General features: G+C 60.1%; 1 protein-coding gene across 1 annotated transcript in view; it reads left to right on the top strand.

Moving 5' to 3' along the window:
• CHL1 (cell adhesion molecule L1 like) overlaps positions 1–17,905 on the top strand; it is a 58,160-nt gene that overhangs the window by 8,002 nt on the left and 32,253 nt on the right. Inside the window, exons 4-8 of the mRNA XM_036266749.1 lie at positions 9,412–9,534; positions 10,490–10,660; positions 11,395–11,442; positions 13,634–13,754; positions 16,842–17,026. Coding sequence (XP_036122642.1) covers positions 9,412–9,534; positions 10,490–10,660; positions 11,395–11,442; positions 13,634–13,754; positions 16,842–17,026 — 648 coding nt within the window. The remainder of the gene's footprint in view (positions 1–9,411; positions 9,535–10,489; positions 10,661–11,394; positions 11,443–13,633; positions 13,755–16,841; positions 17,027–17,905) is intronic.

Below are 17,905 nucleotides of genomic sequence, written 5' to 3'. Positions count from 1 at the left end.
ACACACCAGTGCAGCGTGTGGACCAACAACGCAGCCAGACCGAGGCACAGACCGATGGATCGTAACAGTGGGGGGACTGTGCCCTGTCCTGTCATCAGCGGGGGGCCCGAGCAGCAGAAACCGTCAGCAGCACAGGGAAGATCGAAAGGCCCAGCCGATGACCGTGGTGCCACCTGGCACCGTTTTAAACCCACAGAGGGCGCCCTCCGGGTGTCTGGTGACTTACTAGCTGGGAACAAAGCATGACCGGATGCAGTTAAGTGAGGAATCAGTAACAGAAAGAAGAGTCACGTCTCTTTGCACAGTAATGACCGTGTTTCTAAGGAACCTCGGTCCCCTGAGAAATGGCAAAGGAGCTGGGATATATTTTTGAAGTGACGAAGTGGAAATTCCACACAATGACACTTGCTCAGAGCGCTTTTCATCCGGAGAACTTATCTTAGCCCGGCTGGGGTGGCTCCGTGGACCGAGCGTTGTCCATGGACCGAGAAGTCCTGGTTCGATTCCGTCAGGGCACAGGCCGGGCTGTGAGCTCGATCCCCAGTAGGGGGCGTGCAGGAGGCGGCCAGTCGATGTTTCTCTCTCACATCGATGTTTCTCTCTCTCTCTCAGAAAAGGGGGAAAAATCAATAAAAAAATGAATATATGTTAGAAAAGAGGGGATGACAGTTAATGACATCCGCTTATTAGGTGTCATCGCGTTAAGGTGGAAATGAACTCACTCACCTACGGTCACAGTGAGGTCGCAGAGGGTGGAGGAGACGACGACAGAAAATAAGCCCGACAGAGAGCTGGGCGGGCCTGGCGGCTGAGAGGGTTGGGTTACGGAACACGCTTTCGAAAGGGCTGCGTACACGGGGAACCCCTTTCTCGTGGACTGAAGACCCGGGGGAGCTGGGATCTCAGTTCTCCGCGAGTCGGCTCACAGACTGAGCAGAAATCTCTGCAGGTTGTTTCCGTTGGTCCGTTTGTGGACGGGGAGCCGCTGGTGGACAAGAGTCCGAGGAACGGGGGCATTTGGGTGGAGTCTCGGGAAGAGTGAGGACCCTCGGGGCACTGGCCGCAGTGACGACTGTGTCACCCGCCGGCAGGCTGTCCGCAGGCCCGCGGATGGCGGGGCCCAGAGACAAGCGGCAGCTCTGCGCAGTGCGCGGAGCCAGCCGGATGTGCCTCCTTCCTGTTGTCCACACTGACGGCCGGACAGAGCTCAGCGTCCGTGTGGACGACATTCTCCGGGTCCTCCCCCGTCGCGGGGAAGATTCCTCCCAGGCACCCCGAAGGCGTCCCTGTGAAGGGAGAAGTGGTTTGAATGTTGGAAAGAAAAGTGGACACTGTTCCTGACGTCAGGGTCGGGAAAACTCCTCCAGCAAGACGTACGGAAGCTCCGTTCAGGAAATCGAAGGAACATTCGACTACATTTGATTTTTAGATCCTCTCTTCACCCAAGACCCCAGGAAGAGAGGGAAAAGCATACTTGCCAGTCAGCACAGCTCAGTGTAATAGTATGTGTTTATAAATATTTTCACAAACCTCACGGGGGGGGAAGCAAAAAAATAAATAAAAAAATAAATAAGGCAGCGGAGAAGGTGTGAGCACCCACCTCGGACGGGAACCGCAGAAGGAAGACAGAAACGAGTTCTGCGTCGTCAGGATTTGGAAATTGACCTGTTGTGACCCCGAAGGGAGCAGCATTGCCCACACCTGCGCAGTATCACGGGTCTGGGAGGACGCACAGTGGGAAACGCAGCTCCCGGGACACAGAGTCCTGTCTGCTGGGCCTGCGGGAACATTCCGCCCTCCCTCGACGCCCCGCCCGTGGGCCGGTCCCCGCGTGGTCCCCGCGAAGCAGGTGTGATCCCCGCGTCCTGGGACACGCATGCACCCGTCCCAGCAGGACGAGGACGGACGTTGTTGCCCATTCAGACGGAAATACGACTCGGCAGTGAGCCTTGGAGAACTGGGGGGGGGGGTGCTGAACCCACAGACACTGATTTTATTTATGGACGTTCACAACCAGGTCAAAATAAAACGGTGCTGAGGAGACTCGCGCGTGTGGTGAAATTACAAGGAAACACGAGAGATGGATGGAAGTGAAGTTCAGGACGGTGATGGTCTCCAACGGAACGAGGAGGGACGAGGGCAGACAGGGGTCGTGGGGAGGCTGTGTTCTGGGTGGCGGCTGGCGGCTGTGTGGCGGTGTCTGTTCAGTGGCTGAAGCGTTCGTTGTATTTCTTGTCTCTCTTCATGCTTTGTGTTTGCGTTACAAACGGCCCCCCCGGGCTCGTGGAGCTGGGACGCAGCCTGCCACCCGCCTGCGTCAGGTCCCCAAGGCTGAGGCCTTCGGCAGCAGAGCAGTGGGCAGGTCTGTGACATGCTGACTTGGGAATGATCTCAGGAGCTTGGCCGGAGGTGACATTCGTGGCAAATGTTAATGAATTCCGGGCCAGAAGGTATTGCCACTAGAGCTGTGACTGAGGATCGTAAAACTGGATGGATCCATCTATCATCTATCTATCATCTATCTATTATCTATCTATCTGCCATCCATTATTTATCTGAAATTAGTTAACTGGAATGAGAGAGGGGGAGGGAGAGGTTATTAAAAATCCGTAGCAGACAAGGCGTTCCGCTGGTCCCCAACCTGAATTCTGGTTGCTATGGAGACATGAAGGCAGAGACGGCAGCCGGACCCACGGCAGAGAAGGAAATGGCACATTTCCGTCTACGATTCTGCCATCAAAGGGTTTTCAAACACATTTTCTCTGGCTGCCGACGCAGACGGAGGGAGACCTGGACGAGTACGGGGACCCCGGCCGGCACCCGCGGGCGTTGCAGTTGAGAGGGGATCACGGACTCGAGCTCAGTGCTGGGAGGTCGCTGAGCTTTTCAGCTGCGGAGACAGAGATGACTCCGTGTCTCGTGCATCCCCCTCGGCCTCTCCTGAAACCACTTCGTCCCCTCGCTGCGTCCTGTGGTCATCCGTGCTTTGAGCAGGACCGCAGCCCAGACCTTAGGGGTGTGAGTCAGAGACCAGCTTTCTACAGCCTTTGTTTATCGTCCCCCTTACACTGCAGATTCGATTCTTTCTGTGTATTAACAGAAACGCGGAGATTCGAGTTTGATGCTCAGTCTGTGTCGTTCTTTAAACTGTTCATGGGCGACCTCGAAGGCTTTAGCGACCGAGCTTCCGGCGTGAGCACAGCGGCTGAAAATCCCACTGTGGTCCCTACAAATAGCAGCCTCTACACACACCTTAAGGGTAAATGAAAAAGAAAAAGAAAAAAATAAGCCGAACGAGCGAATGCAGTGAACTCTTTCCCGACATGGGAACAATGGGTTTTCCAGCTGAGCCACGGAGACCTGGCAGCTTGTTCAACAGTCTTCTCGGAGCCCCCCGCGCTGCCAGCCGCCGTCCTAGTAACTGCAGGTGCAGCAGTCAACAGGACAAGGGCTTTGCTCCAGAAACTTCCGTCCTGTGGTGCGCGAGCGGGTCTGGGGAGTCGCCTTCATTGTGGTGACCCTCGTGCCCTTGAACGACAGGGTCGTGGTTCCCCTTTGCCTGCTGGGAGCTCCCCCGCCACAGGGCACAGCAGCCTCCCCTGCAGCATTCGGGGTTCTCCTGCCTGTCGTCACCTGGTAGGGCCCGGGCTGGAGTGCGTCTGCCAGGGCTGGCTGGGCGTGTGTGGTTTGTTTTTAATTAATTTATTTTTGTTTCAGATGTTTCTGTTTTTTCCCCCCAGACCCCCCCCCCCCCCACAAGCATTGTTGTCTATGTCCATGGTCACGCACACACGCATGTAAGTCCTCTGGTTCGTCTCATCCCTCCCCCGCCCCTCCTCTGAGGTCTGTCAGTCTGAACCCGACTCCTTTCTGTGTCTCTGGGTCTATTTTGTTCATCAGCTTATTTTGTTCATTATATTCCACAAATAAGTGAGATCATGTGGTATTTGTCTTTCTCTGTTTGGCTTATTTCGCTCAGCATAACGCTCTCCAGGTCCCTCCATGTCGTCTCCAAGGATAAGAGATCTTCCTTTCTCACAGCTGCGTAGTACTCCATTGTGTACATGTACCACAGCTTTTTTATCCATTTGTCTACTGATGGGCACTTGGGCTGTTTCCAGATCTCAGCTACTGTAAATAGGGGTGCTATGAACATAGGGGTGCATATATTCTTTCTGGTGGCTGTTCAGGCTTCTTGACTTCGAGCAGGAAAATTCTCAGCGCCAAGTCCGGGTGATTCTGGGAAACGTTTACTGAGGCTGGGACGTGAACAAGGTGCAGGTGGACAGGAGAGCCCAGGCGGGGCCGCTTCAGCTCGCGGGGAAGTCAGAGAAAAGGGCCTCGGAGTCAGGTTTGGGGGTGAGCCCGGGACGAGCTGCCGCTGCCCACTGCTCCCCTGGTGCGAGTCTCGTGGGGCCCTTAGAGCTCAGGAGAATGAAAATAAAACGTTCACGCCCGAGGGGCATGGGCTCCAGAGCGAGCCCGCCAGTGTCCTTCGTCTTGAGGGTCCTGTCACCATGTGTCGAGGGGCCTCAGGGGAGGGTCTCGGTGCATCCGTCAGCTCCCCAGTGTGTTTGCGATGTGCCGATGCATCCAGGTGAGCGCACAGGGAGTTTGGGGTCGTTCTCTGGTTGGCTTCCCGCTTTGCCCTATCTCGGTGAGTCTGGCTCTAACCCGGTTTTTGTCGTTTGTTCCCCGACGTCGCCCGTCCTTGGGTTTGGCTGGCGCAACGGGCATGACCGGGGTCTCATGCACCGTCGCTGCGACGTGTGCCCTGTCGGGGAGGAGCCTCTGCTCTCGTGTCCTTGGTGAGGGAAGATGGACGCGTTCCTGCGATTCACCAGCTCGTTCAAGTCGTCCGGCCGTGTTTAGTGACTCGTCTGTGTCCACTGCCCAGGAACTGTCCTGGCTTCTTCCTCTCCCGCCTCAGTAGGGCTTTTCAGAGACTTTCTTGAGGAATCGTGTACATACCGTGCACTGGGGTCTTCACCAGGCGGGGGGACTCTGCTGAGGGTCCTTCCTGGGACCCTGGGGAGGGCGGGGACAGCTCATTCAGTGAACCCTCCTCCCCCCATGAAACTCGGTGTTCCATCCCCCTGGCTCCCTCTCCGCCTCCGGCGAAAAAGTTGATCCCAAATACTCGCATGTGGGCGCAGGAGTTAGCAGGAAAGAGCCTCTGCCCTCGAGTCTCTGCGCTGCGAGATGGGGTGCACCTCACGGGATGCCCTTGAACAGGAGTCACCGTGCATGGTGATGGGGTGCGCCTCACGGGACGCCCCTGAATAGGAGTCACCATGCACGGTGACAGGGTGCACCTCACGGGACACCCCCGAACAGGAGTCACCGTGCATGGTGATGGGGTGCATCTCACGGGATGCCCCCGAACAGGAGTCACCGTGCGTGGTGATGGGGTGCACCTCATGGGACGCCCCTGAACAGGAGTCACCATGCACAGTGATGGGGTGCACCTCACGGGATGCCCTTGAACAGGAGTCACCGTGCGTGGTGATGGGGTGCACCTCACGGGACGCCCCTGAACAGGAGTCACCATGCACAGTGATGGGGTGCACCTCATGGGACACCCTCAAACAGGAGTCACTGTGCACGGTGATGGGGTGCACCTCACGGGATGCCCCTGAACAGGAGTCACCGTGCGCGGTGATTCAGACGTCCGCCAGGTTGTGATGGACGTACAAGCAGGGGCTTAAACTCTGATCAATCAACATACAAGGTGCGGACGCTGTGCCGCTGGAGGAGGGGGACACTCGCACCGCTGCAGGAGGGGGTTAGGGTCCGCGGTGAGTGAGGAAGCCGGGCCCAGGCAGCTGGCTCCAGATGGTGACCACCTGGTGCTCAGTGCAGCCTGCGCCCCGTCACCCGCGCGGCGTCCTCTCGGGGGCTGAAGGTGTTGCCCGCTCGGGCGAAAGCACCTGCGGCGGAGTTTGGGACTCAGGGCCTGGACTCCACCCTCGGGTCCTGGGAAAGACCTCTGCACAGTCCTAGCCGCGTGGTGCAGACCCCATGCCTCTTCCCTGACGGTCAGTCAGCGTGATGAGTATTCAGTCAGACCTGCCCGGGCTGTGTCCCGGCTTCTCTTGACCACCAGACATGTAGGCTTTGGGGTGCCCGGCGCCGGAGGAACCCCTACCACCCTCTGAGGCTCTCAGAGAGGAGGTCAGAGACCCTGAGATGCCCGGAGAGAGGAGAAAGGGGCGGAGCCGGGGCGCAGCCGCTGGGCTGGGAGCCCGACAGATGCTGGAGGGTGACCCCAGATGCAGAGCCGTTTGCAGGAGCCTCCTGTGCTGGCAGGAAGCTGTTGTCCTTCATTGTAGGAGGAGGGGAGAGTCGGTGAGTGTGAGCCCGCCGGCCCCGGGAGCCCCCCGGTCTGCACTGCAGGCTCGTGCCGGTGGCTCCAAGCAGACTGGGCACAGGGAAGCTGCCCGCGCAGACTCGGGCTGGGTTTCGGGGGCCTTGCCCCTGGAGCTGTCCTGGAAGGGCCTCTGCTGCCCTGGGACACAGGTGGCTCCTCCCGGAGGAGAGGGGACGAGGCCGGTGCTGGAGGCTCTTGGCTTCCTGCAGCAGGTGGACTTCCCCTCGGCCTGGCCATCGTGGGGTCTCCAAACGTTCGCACAGGGAACAGCCCAGGGTCAGGCCAGGCTCGCTGGGGCACGAGGAGGGGACGGGCCACCTGCGGGGAGTCGACAGGCAGAGGGACGAAGAGAAACGGTGGTTCACGAGCCACTTTGTAAAGCGGCGTGCGTGTCCAGATCGGGGACGCTGATGTTTTCTCCAGAGAAACCGTTAAGGGAAGTCACTGGCGCGGGTCGCTCGTAACCGGAGCGCGTCTTCCTGCGCGTGAAGCCGACTCGGGCCGGCTGCGCGGTCACAGTAACCACGTCTCACGGGCGTCCGTGGACGTTAACGCGCTCGCTCGCTCGCCTGGCACCTCCCCGCTGAAACGCTTTCAAAGCCAGAGAAGAAGACCTAAAGATGCCCGACAAGTTAACGGCCTTTGTGATCTCTCTTCTCGGACCTTAAATCACTGCGTGTATAAAACCCTTCCTGTTCCCGGAGATTAATTTCATCCCCGACTGGAAGCTGCTCCGGAGGACGGCGGCGCGGGGTGAAGGGCTTGGTAGACGTGCACATTTTATTTCACCCTATTTTTATTATCCACGCCTGGGAAGCCATTGAATTACGTGTTTGCATTTGCAGAACTGGGGTTTACAGCCTGGATTTGACTCCGGCGGGGTGAGTGGGCTTCCCTGCGCGATCCGTTTGCGCCACTGGCTTCCCTCAGTGCTCCAGGGGCAGTTCGCCGTCAGGGGCTGCACTCCGTGTTCATCGGCGGCTGGACGAGGGGTGTCCCCGGGAAGGGTGTCCCCGGGAAGGGTGTCCCCGGGAAGGGTGTCCCCGAGAAGGGTGTGCCCGTTTGCTCGCTCCGGGCAGAACCGCGCTCGGTTCTGATGCCGTGACCCCTTGAATCTGAGTGTAGACGGATTGGGCACCTGCCCACCGGCCGGGCGGACCCCGTGCAGTGGACACTGGACTCGGTCGAGCCGGCGAGCTGGCCGAGGGACAGGGTGTGGGGGCGGGGGGTTCAGATGTGCTCCTACCCTGGCCTGGAGGGAGGCGGCGACCCGCGCCGTCCGGCAGGCCTGAGCGTGGTGGGGGCGGGCAGCAGGCGCAGCCCTCGGGGTGGGTCACGCACCCCGACAGCAGGATGCCCGGGGCTGCCGCTCCCAATGCCTGTCGGGATGGGTGTGCTGGAGTCAGGTGGCCAGGTGGGGAGCTGCGGGGAGCGTCCCATGCCGGAGGCCTGCCGTCCCAAGTGGCCCAGGTCCTGCAGTGCCCCCTACCCCCTGCAATACCGGCTTTGGAGGGTCGTCGACTTGAGATGGACAGCAGTTCGTTGCGACCAGCCGGCGCTTCGGTAGGAGAAGCGTCAGCCGGTCCCCCAACCAGGGAGGGGAGAGTTGACAGTGGGGAGAGGAGCTTGTCTTCAGACTTCCCAGAGTGATGACACCCCTCAGTGAACCCCGGGTTAAGAAGGAATGCAGAGACAGAGCCCTGCCAAGTCCCGTTCGGTGAGGCCCTCCTGTCCCATCAGCTGGGGTCCCGTGATCAGCCCCCACAGCTGGACACGCACCGCAGAGCTCAGCTGAGCAGGGGGATAGTCTCTCAGCTGACAAAGGCTTCCCGGGGTCTGGACGTGGGCGTTGGACTTCAGAGCTGTGCAGCGGGGACTTCCCTGTAGCCGCCTCTGCTCTCCGGGGACACCCCTCAGGGGAGAAAGGGGAGACACCCCTCAGGGGAGAAAGGGGGCACCCCTCAGGGGAGGAAAGGGGAGACACCCCTCAGGGGAGAAGGGGGCACCCCTCAGGGGAGGAAAGGGGGGACACCCCTCAGGGGAGAAAGGGGGCACCCCTCACGGGAGGAAAGGGGGGACACACCTCAGGGGAGGAAAGGGGGACACCCCTCAGGGGGAGAATGGGGAACACCCCTCAGGGAAGGAAAGGGGGACACCCCTCAGGGGAGGAGAGGGGGGACACCCCTCAGGGGTGGAGAGGGGGACACCCTTCAGGGGAGGAAAGGGGGACACCCCTCAGGGGAGGAAAGGGAACATGCCACACCCCTGCGCAAAGCTCCCTTCCCGGAGGGGCTCCCCCGCGGGGGCTCCCTGCACCTGAACGGGGTCAGTTCGGCTTCTCGTGGCACCGGGACCGGTTCCCCCTGTGGGCTGAGTTGCGTGTGTGGTTCGGTGCCTGATGAAATACTTGCCAATCACCGGAAACACTTCACCCCGAAGCAGGGGTGGGAACCTCTTCCCGCCGAGGGCCATTGGGCAGCGTGTAGCGACCCTCGCGGGCCCCACACCATCATCGACTCAAGCACCCGCCTGTGCCTCCGTCCGACGCCGGATAAGCCCCCCTGCGAGGCCGGAGCCGCTCCCGGTGAGGCGGGCGCTCACGTCTGCTGCTGTTGGTTCACGGCCTCACGCAGCCCGCAGGGACGGTCCCCACCCCGCCCCGGACCAACCACCGGTGTCTGCCTCAGGGGACAGTGTCTGCAGAAAAGGGCGCCGTCCAGGACCGGCGGCCGTGGCTCCGAGCTCACGGCCTCCGCAGGCAGACGCGCGGGACAGGCGTGTTGGCTGATCCTTGTCACGGAGGAGACACCCGTCGCCCACATGACGACACACAGGTGTTCTTCAGCTTGTGTCAGGGTGCACCCCAGGTGCACCCCGAGTCCCAGTGGCATTTCCCTCTGCAGGGGACACGAGAACCAAGCCTGGGGATGTCGCCGTGAATAAATAAAAACGCTCTGATTTTGTGCAAGAAGAATGCACCAAATATGACTTGAAAGCTAACTTTCACATGTCTTAAAAATGACTTTTTTTTTTTATCCCAGATGTTCCAAAATTCCCCAAAGAGAAAATCGAGCCTCTCGAAGTGGAGGAGGGGGACAACATTGTCCTGCACTGCAACCCCCCCTCGGGGCTCCCCCCCCTGCACGTCTACTGGATGAACATCAGTAAGTCCGTGGGTCCCAGGCCACGCGTGGTGGGTGGCGGGCGTGCTGGAGCCACAGATAAAGGCGATAACAGGCGATCGGTGTGGCACCAGATGCATTTCTGAACGACACCCGCCTGCCGTCTGCTCCCAAGTGTCCAGTGCACACTTCAGGGGGGCGTGGGGGCACTGGGGAGCTGGTGAAGAGATTCCTAAACTCTCTCTGGAAAGAGCAGACACTCCTGACGTGAGGACACGTCTGCGGAGAGGTGCTGTCTGCCCCCGCCCCCTGCGGCTGGGGGGCACCCACGCCAGCCGAGCTCACCCGTGTCCGGCACCAGCAGGATTTTTCTGCGAGTCCTGTTTCACCCGCTCCATCCAGTGACCCACAGAAAAGTCAGTGTTCACGGTCTGAGTCCCTTCCCAAAGCCTCTCTCTCCCTCCCGAGTTGAGATCCCAGCCGCTGCTGGTGTCCACCTGTGGCGGCTGCCTGAGCAGGGTCTTCCCCGTGGCCCACGCAGAGGGACGGCCACCACGGCCGTGACCCCCGGTGGCAGCTGAGCACTCGGACGGTGGCCACCTAGGACTTCCCGGGCTGCATCCAGGAGAGAGTCGCATCTCAGAGAGGGTGCTTGGGGACATCTGCCTTAAGGAAACACCGTCCTCAGGACATGAAAGGGTGAAGGGCCATTATCTGAACTGGACTCATTTCCTGACCGGTCCCCCAGGCCCGTGGGGCAGAAGCAGAGGCCCGGGAGGTGGGAGGAGAAGGGGCAGAGGCGGCCCCGAGGACGTGCCCCCGCCCGGGTTGGGTGGACCTGTGTCCTCCTTCTCGGCTCCCGTGGTGAAACCAGGCCGAGGGGCTAGGAGGACAGACCTGAGAAATCAGACGCAGTGAGTCCGTGGGACAGCGGAGCTGACCCGGGCGGCGACAGGGAGTGAGGGCCGCGGCCCCTAACAGCCGGGCTCCCTTGCAGAGCTGGAGCACATCCGGCAGGACGCACGCGTGTACATGAGCCAGCAGGGCGACCTGTACTTCGCCCACGTGGAGGAGAGGGACAGCCGCAACGATTATTGCTGCTTTGCCGCCTTCCCGCGGCTGCGGACCATCGTGCAGAAGATGCCCATGAAGCTGACGGTGAACAGCTGTAAGTCCAATCCTTCCCGCCCCGCGGCGGGCGCCGGGGACAGCGCATCTGCGCTCCATTCGCCGACGCCAGCGAGCGCGGGGCTGGCATTCCCACCGGGGTTCCGTTCAGCCCCGGAGGCGGCGCCAGGCGAGGCCCCGTCCCTGCAGGCTCGGGGCTCTGTCCCTCGTCACCAGAAAACCACGCAGTTCACAGACGAATACATGCCGCTTGCCATCCACAGGTCTAGTCGTTTTCAGGGAGCGAAGCACAGCGATATTCCCGGGTGTCTCAGGCACCCCAGGCTGGCCATTCCGTCGCCCCTGTACTCTCTGTCCCACACGCCCCTCCTTCCTGCTCGAGTCGGGCGCCCAGCGGGAGCAGGTCTTCGGGGAGCAGGAACCGCAGGCGCCCAGGGGAGATGGCTGCCCGAGCCCGAGTGGGCATGGCCGGCCGTTGTCTGGGTAGTTGGTGTTGTCTCCGTCCTCGCGTGAGACCCACGCCGCCCAGGCTGCACCGGGGCCGGTCCGGCAGCCGCAGCCCACTTCCCCGGGCTGGGATCCGCGCCTGGACTCGGCGGTGCTGCCCCAGGCCAGCTCCGTGTCAGTGTTTCCTCAGCTGTTTCCCTCAAGACGACGTCCTAGCGAAGCCAGGGTGCACCTCATCTTGCCATTTTCCTAAGAAAACACCTGTCCACCCTCCCGAGTGTCCATCCACCGCTGTGTTTGTGTGTTTTCTTCCATCTTTCATTTCAGTGACGCATGCGAACGCCTCCCGTCCACCCACAGAGTCGGGCTCCGGGGGTAAGTGGCGCAGGGACAGCGCCGCCGCAGAATTTGCATTTTCCCTTCAGTCCCTTCGCGAGTTTATCAAAACATGAACATTCATGGCAAGGAAAATCCCTTAGCGTACAGGCATCTATGACTCTCCCCTTAAATATAGGCAAAAGGGTGATATTTATAAACGCATCACTGTAGGAATACACCGCGTATGTGTGGATCATGTGACTCACACACAGACAGGTAGGAACACACGTGGGGGATGACGCACTTTGCATGGAGTCATTGTTCCCAGGCCCCGCGAGGCCTCTCATTGTCCAGACATCGTGGTTGACGCTGGAAGGGCTGAAAGGAAACAATGTTTCAGCGTCAGCGAGTGCAGGGAACATTGTGTTTAAGAGAGTTCAAAGGTCACTTTCCTGCGGGACTTCCCAGCACACCTGGTGTGCACTGTCCGTGTCAGTGACTCGGAGAAAGACATCGCAGCCCTTCCAAAGCCAGCGCCCAGAACACGTCTCTGTGTTCTCCACGGAGCACCCACCGGAGCCGGTGTTCTGTGGGAGCCGCCTGAGTAACCCTGACTTAGACGTGGGGTGAGCGTGTTTCCTAACGAGCAGGATTATTTTTACAAACACAGCAAAAGGTTTTTGTCCCCAGGCCCGGAGGCGTCCACCTCTGCCGCACGGCAGTGTCTGGGGCCTGGGGGCCGACTCGGAGCTGCGCCCCCTCAGCCAGAAGGGGGGCGGATTCAGTCCACAGCCAGCGTTGTTGTCTCTGCGGCCAATCACTCAGATATGTGTATCACACCTTGACAGCACACAGAAGAGTCATTTTAACAATGTGCCCAGTGTATTTAACTATACGGACATGGGTGTAGACATCGATGTGATCACTGTGTAACAGGAAGTCTGTAGATACAGCCCCATCGTGTATGTGTAATGACAGTGGTGCTGCGTCTTTCCCGATGGGCACACCCGAGAGGTGTGTGGCTGCACCCCGCTCTGACGGCGGCAGCCCCTTCTCTTCCCACCGCGGTGGGTGATTGGCACTGAGGCCATGTGGACCTCGGGGAAGGGTGTGACCCAGAGACGGGGTCCCGACTGCCTTGCGCTTGAGGAGGTCGCGTGGGAAGGTCAGAGGGGTGTCTCCCTGTGCGGTCAGCCTGGTGCAGAGGGCCGTCCCGCAGGGCGTCTCTGAGCCCAGACACCCGGAGTCACAGAAAGGTCTGACCAGTTCCCAGACGCCTGGTGTCCGAGTCGGGCCTCTGCCTGCAGGTCCAGGAGGCTGTGCCGTAGCAGGGACCTGAGAAAGTGCATGAGTACATGGACGTGTTCAATGTAAGGTGCGCGTGCACACACACACACAGACACACACAGACACACACACACAAAAAATACACACAGACACACACACAGATACAAACACAGACACACACAGATACACAGATATACACAGACACACACAGATACACAGACACACACACACAGACATACACACAGACACACACACAGACACACACAGACACACACACACACAGACACACACAGACACACACACACAGACACACAGACAAAAAAAATACACACAGACACACACACAGATACACACACAGACACACACAGATACACAGATACACACAGATACACAGATATACACACACACAGATACACAGACACACACAGATACACACAGATACACACACAGATACACAGACACACACACACAGACATACACACAGACACACACACAGACACACACAGATACACAGATATACACAGACACACACAGATACACAGACAGACACACACACAGAGATACACGCAGATACACACACACAGACACACACACAGATACACAGATAGACACAGACACAGACACACAAATACACACAGGCACACACACATGAACACACACAGACATCGGATGGGGCCAGAACACACCATGTGGAACTGAATCGGCCACCGACGGGCCCCATGGAGAGTTTTCTCGCCATGTCTGGGCTCCCGGACGACGACAGCCCAGTGGTGACAGGCCCCCCGACACCGGCTGCAGGGCGGGAGGGCGTCTCTTTGAGTGGGAACATTCCACAGTGGGGCGTGTGTCCAACCCCACACCCTCACACACGGACACAGGGTGACGTATGCTGAGAAAGTTTTTAGGGCACAGGACGTGAAGGCTCTTGGTTCGAGAAACATCCGAGATCCCTGTTTTTCAGCAAATTCGATCAAGCAGAGAAAACCCAGGTTGCTGCTGCCTCCTGCTAGTCTGGGCCCTGAGTCCTCAGCCACGGTCCTCCGGGGGGCCACCCTGCTGCTGGAGTGCTTCGCGGAAGGCCTGTGAGTACCCCGTCCCGACGCTGTCCTGCCAGCCTGTCTGTCTGTCCGCTGTGTGCAGACCGAGCTGCCGTTGAGGAGTGTCCCACCCCCGTTCCCAACTGTTTCTATTTAAAAAGAGTCACTACCGCCCTGGCCGGTCTGGCTCAGCGGTCAGAGCGTCGGCCCGCGGACCCGAGAGACCCGGGTTCGGTTCCCGCTAAGGGCACGGACCTCGGTTGCAGTTTGTCCCCGGCCCTGGTTGGGAATGAGAGGGTGGCAGCCACTCATGTCCCTCTCTCTTCCTCTCTCTCCCTCCCACTCTATCTGAAGATGAATGCAGAAATGTCCTCGGGTGAGGATTAAAAGAAAAAGAGTCCCTACATTTCTGGGGGAAGTAATTTCCACTTCACACTCCGCCTCGGGCTGGGGCTGAGCCTGGGCACTCACTCCGCTCGGTCAGTGTGAGGGTGGGGGACAGGGCACTGACCACCGTCCCCTGAGCTCCGCCTGCCGAGTGCCGTCCTCAGAGCCGGGGCCCTGCGTCCCCTTGTTCGTAGGTGGTGAGCCCAGCTCCCTCTTCAGGTCCCGGGGACCCGATCCACCCTCAGGTCCCCATGGCACACAGGCCCATCCACGTGGTCTAAGACAGTCTGACAACCTGTAATCACCTGGACTTTCTCTGACCCAGAAAAGCACATCTTCACGCCCCCCGAGGGGAGCCGAGGGTCCCTCACTAGTCACACCTTCTTTCCCTGTTCTTCTTAATTCAGTGTTTGAGGTGACATTGAGGTGACATTGAGGTGACATTGGTAACTGGGATCATTCAGGTTTCAGGTGCACCTGGCTGACCCTGATCCGCTCCTTCTGCTGTGTGACCCCCACCCACAGTCAGCCACGTTCCGCCACCTTCTCCTCGTCCACCCTCTCTCCCTCCCTGCTGTGCACCCCACGCCCGGCCCTCCGGGGGCAGCGCCGTGGGGAGCAGGGCGGGCGTCCCGCCCCGAGCTGAGGGCACCTGGCCTGGGACCTGGCTCCTGGCGCAGGAGGCAGAGCGAGAGGCCGGAGCGCCCACAGCTCAGTGCGCGTTCGGATGAGGGCTTTTCAGTTACGTCGGGGAGAGACGCCCCTGGCTGGACACCCCCAAGCTCTGTGACTCTCTCTTTCCTTCAAGCCCAGAGCTCCAGCTCACTGGTCAGACTCCAATGGGCCAGGTGGGGGGAGGGGCCAAGACCTGCAGCCCCCCCCCCAGCGCCCCCTCCGAGCCCCTGTACGTCCCACTTATCGGCACTTGCAACCGGAGGAGCAGGTCTGTCCAGCGGTGGGAGCGGAGGGTGGCTCTGTCTCTGAACCGGAAGAACATGTAGTGTCGCCATCACTGGTCAGCAACAGTGAAAACGCCAAACGGTTCGCTGAAACGGGGACCTTCCGCAGGGGCTCGTGCCCGTCGGACACCGTGCCCGTCTCACGGGTTAAGCAGCGTGTCCCCTTCCATCTCCTCCGCTCAAACGCCGTCTGTGAATCTTCCTGAATTGGACAGAAAGAGGAACAAAGGCTGAGCTGGCGGATGTGCGGGGGTCCAGGGCCGCTCCGGATAAATGACACTTCAGGGCCCCTGGTACCTAGGATCGCTGTGCTCTGTTCTCCCGAGGAACAGGCTGCAGAGCATCCGCGTACTTTTCAAGGACCCGGCAAAACAAACAGACAAAAACCACCTTCTCGGAAGCGCGAGCTTGCAGCCTGGAAGCCTGGACCCACGACAGACTCCGGCTCGGGAGGGACTGAGGTCCAGGGCAGCCCGCGCCGTGGCGGGGGGCCACGTGGACAGATGGGTGACAAGCAGGCCATTGGAGGGGCCGGGCGCCCGCTCGGTGGTGAGCTCGGCCGGGCCTCACGGGTGCGCCCAGCTCCGCCTGCCTGCGCCCTCTGCCCTGCGCCCTCTGCCCTGCGCCCTCTGCCCTGGCCCGAGGTCAGCTGGGGCGCCAGTCGGGGGCAGGAAGCACCTGGGCCTGGAGGGGTGAGGAGGCAGCAAATCTGTGCAGGTCAAGGGGTCTTCGCCTTCCCCGCCGATGTCTGTCCGCACAGCCGATGTCTGTCCGCACAGTCGATGTCTGTCCGCACGGCCGATGTCTGTCCGCACGGCCGATGTCTGTCCGCACGGCCGATGTCTGTCCGCAAGGCCGTGTGTTCCTTTAGCCACTGTGAGCAGACACCCTTTGAGACGGTGATGCAGCCGCGCGAGGTCGGTGTTCGCTGTCGACCGAGAACCAGCTCCTTGGCTCTGGGCACAGATTCCCGGTGTCCTGCTGGGGGAGGAGGAGGAGAGCACAGATGTGTGGCCTGTGGTGACGGAGAGAATGACCTGAGAGTCCCCTCCGCCGTGCGCCTCACCACCCCGTGACCTTGCGCAGATGAATTGACTGCCTGGGCCTGCAGACCCTCCTGGGAAACGGCCATAGTCCCCACCCGCCGCCCGAGCTCAGAGACGCAGCGCAGTGGACAGTGAAGAGGCCAGTGAGGGGAGGCGGCAGCACCATGTGTCTCCCGCGCTGTCGCCTTCACCCCGCGGAGAGACGGGCGGACGCCGGTCAGGAGCAGCCTCAGAGCACGGTGCTTACTCTCCAGCACCGAGGGTCCTGCCGCCCGCGTGGCCGATCTCGTGTTTTCCTGAACCCGGCTGACCCCTTCCCGCCCCCGTCCCCTTACGAAGGTGGAGAAAGTGACCCTGTGGCGGGCGACACATGATCAGTTCGGATTTTGTTGTGTTTTTTCTTTTCCTGTTTGTTTTGACTGCGTGATCCCATCTTTCTGGGCCAGGGATGTGGGGCTCCCTCCCCCTCTCCTGTCCTCCCAACCCCGGGAAAGCCGCTCAGGGGTCCCGGCCCGGGCTCCCCCTGGGTCCTCTCACCCGAGGTGACGGCAGAGACTTGGGGGGCCCGCGCGCACGCACGTGGGCGGGGCGGGCAGGTCTGCGCCCCGGGATGCGGATGTACTCGGTCGGACCCCGGGGGCCCACGAGAAAACACTCTGAGGAGGCCTGTGTCCCGTGGGGGTTCTTCCCTTTTATTTTGCCCTTTGAAAAACCTTTGTCATTTATTTATTTTGTTTCAGACCAACTCCACAGGTTGACTGGGAAAAAATAGGGGGCGATTTACCAAAAGGAAGAGAAACAAAAGAAAGTTACGGCAAGATTTTGAAGATAGAGAACGTCTCCTTCCAGGACAAAGGAAACTATCGGTGCACGGCCAGCAATTCCCTGGGGTCGGCCACGCACGACTTCCACGTCACAGTAGAAGGTACGTGTGCCCCTCCGTGGACCTGCTTTCCTTCTGATCGCCAGAAATAGGGGTTCACGCGTGTGAAGCGTGTATGTTAAAACAGGGACGCTGTTCCCGCTTTGGGCTGCAGACTGGGCACCGGGTATCCCATCAGCCACTGCTCCGCCACTCACCCCACAGACCGCAGAGAAGGGACGAGAGGATGTCATCGGGGAGAGGCACAGTGACTCCCCGGATTTGTGCCGTGAAACCTGGTCCCCGTGTCACAGGGAAGATTCTTGGTGCGATGTACCCGGGTGCCGCCCGCGGTCAGACCTGAGGGGCGGTGAACTCTGCTGCGGAAGGAAGCGTTGGGGGCGGGGGGGGCAGCGCGACCCCGGGTCCCGTCTGTTACTAACTTGCCGTGTCCGCCATGACTCGCCTCCACTTTCTTCACACGTGAGACGAGCAGGCGAATCCGGTCTGAGCTCTCGTTCCTGGGTCCCTGTCTCTGCGCACGGCTTGGGCTCAGGTGAGGCTCATGCTGGTAGTTAGGGAGCTGGAGTCATCAACCCTGTGGTGGAAGATGAATTCTCCATCAAAAGGCGCCAGAACCCGTTATATTTCGGCTCCCTGTCCACGAGCCCAAGCAGTTGGATCAATGGTGGTGGGGCGCTTGTGTGTGGTGTTATAGAAGCAAATGGGCCCTGGCCGGTTTGGCTCAGCGGTTAGAGCGTCGGCCTGTGGTCCAGAGAGACCCGGGTTCGGTTCCCGCTAAGGGCATGTACCTCGGTTGCAGTTTGTCCCCGGCCCTGGTCGGTCGTGCGGGTGGCAGCCACTCGATGTGTCCCTTTCACGTTGATGTTTCTCTCTCTCTGTCTCCCTCCCACTCTATCTGAACAAACAAATGGAAAAATG

The sequence above is a fragment of the Molossus molossus genome, unplaced genomic scaffold (assembly GCF_014108415.1).
Source record: "Molossus molossus isolate mMolMol1 unplaced genomic scaffold, mMolMol1.p scaffold_m16_p_18, whole genome shotgun sequence".
In the NCBI taxonomy this organism is placed as follows: Eukaryota; Metazoa; Chordata; class Mammalia; order Chiroptera; family Molossidae; genus Molossus; species Molossus molossus.
This window is presented reverse-complemented; position numbering and strand designations above follow the sequence as displayed.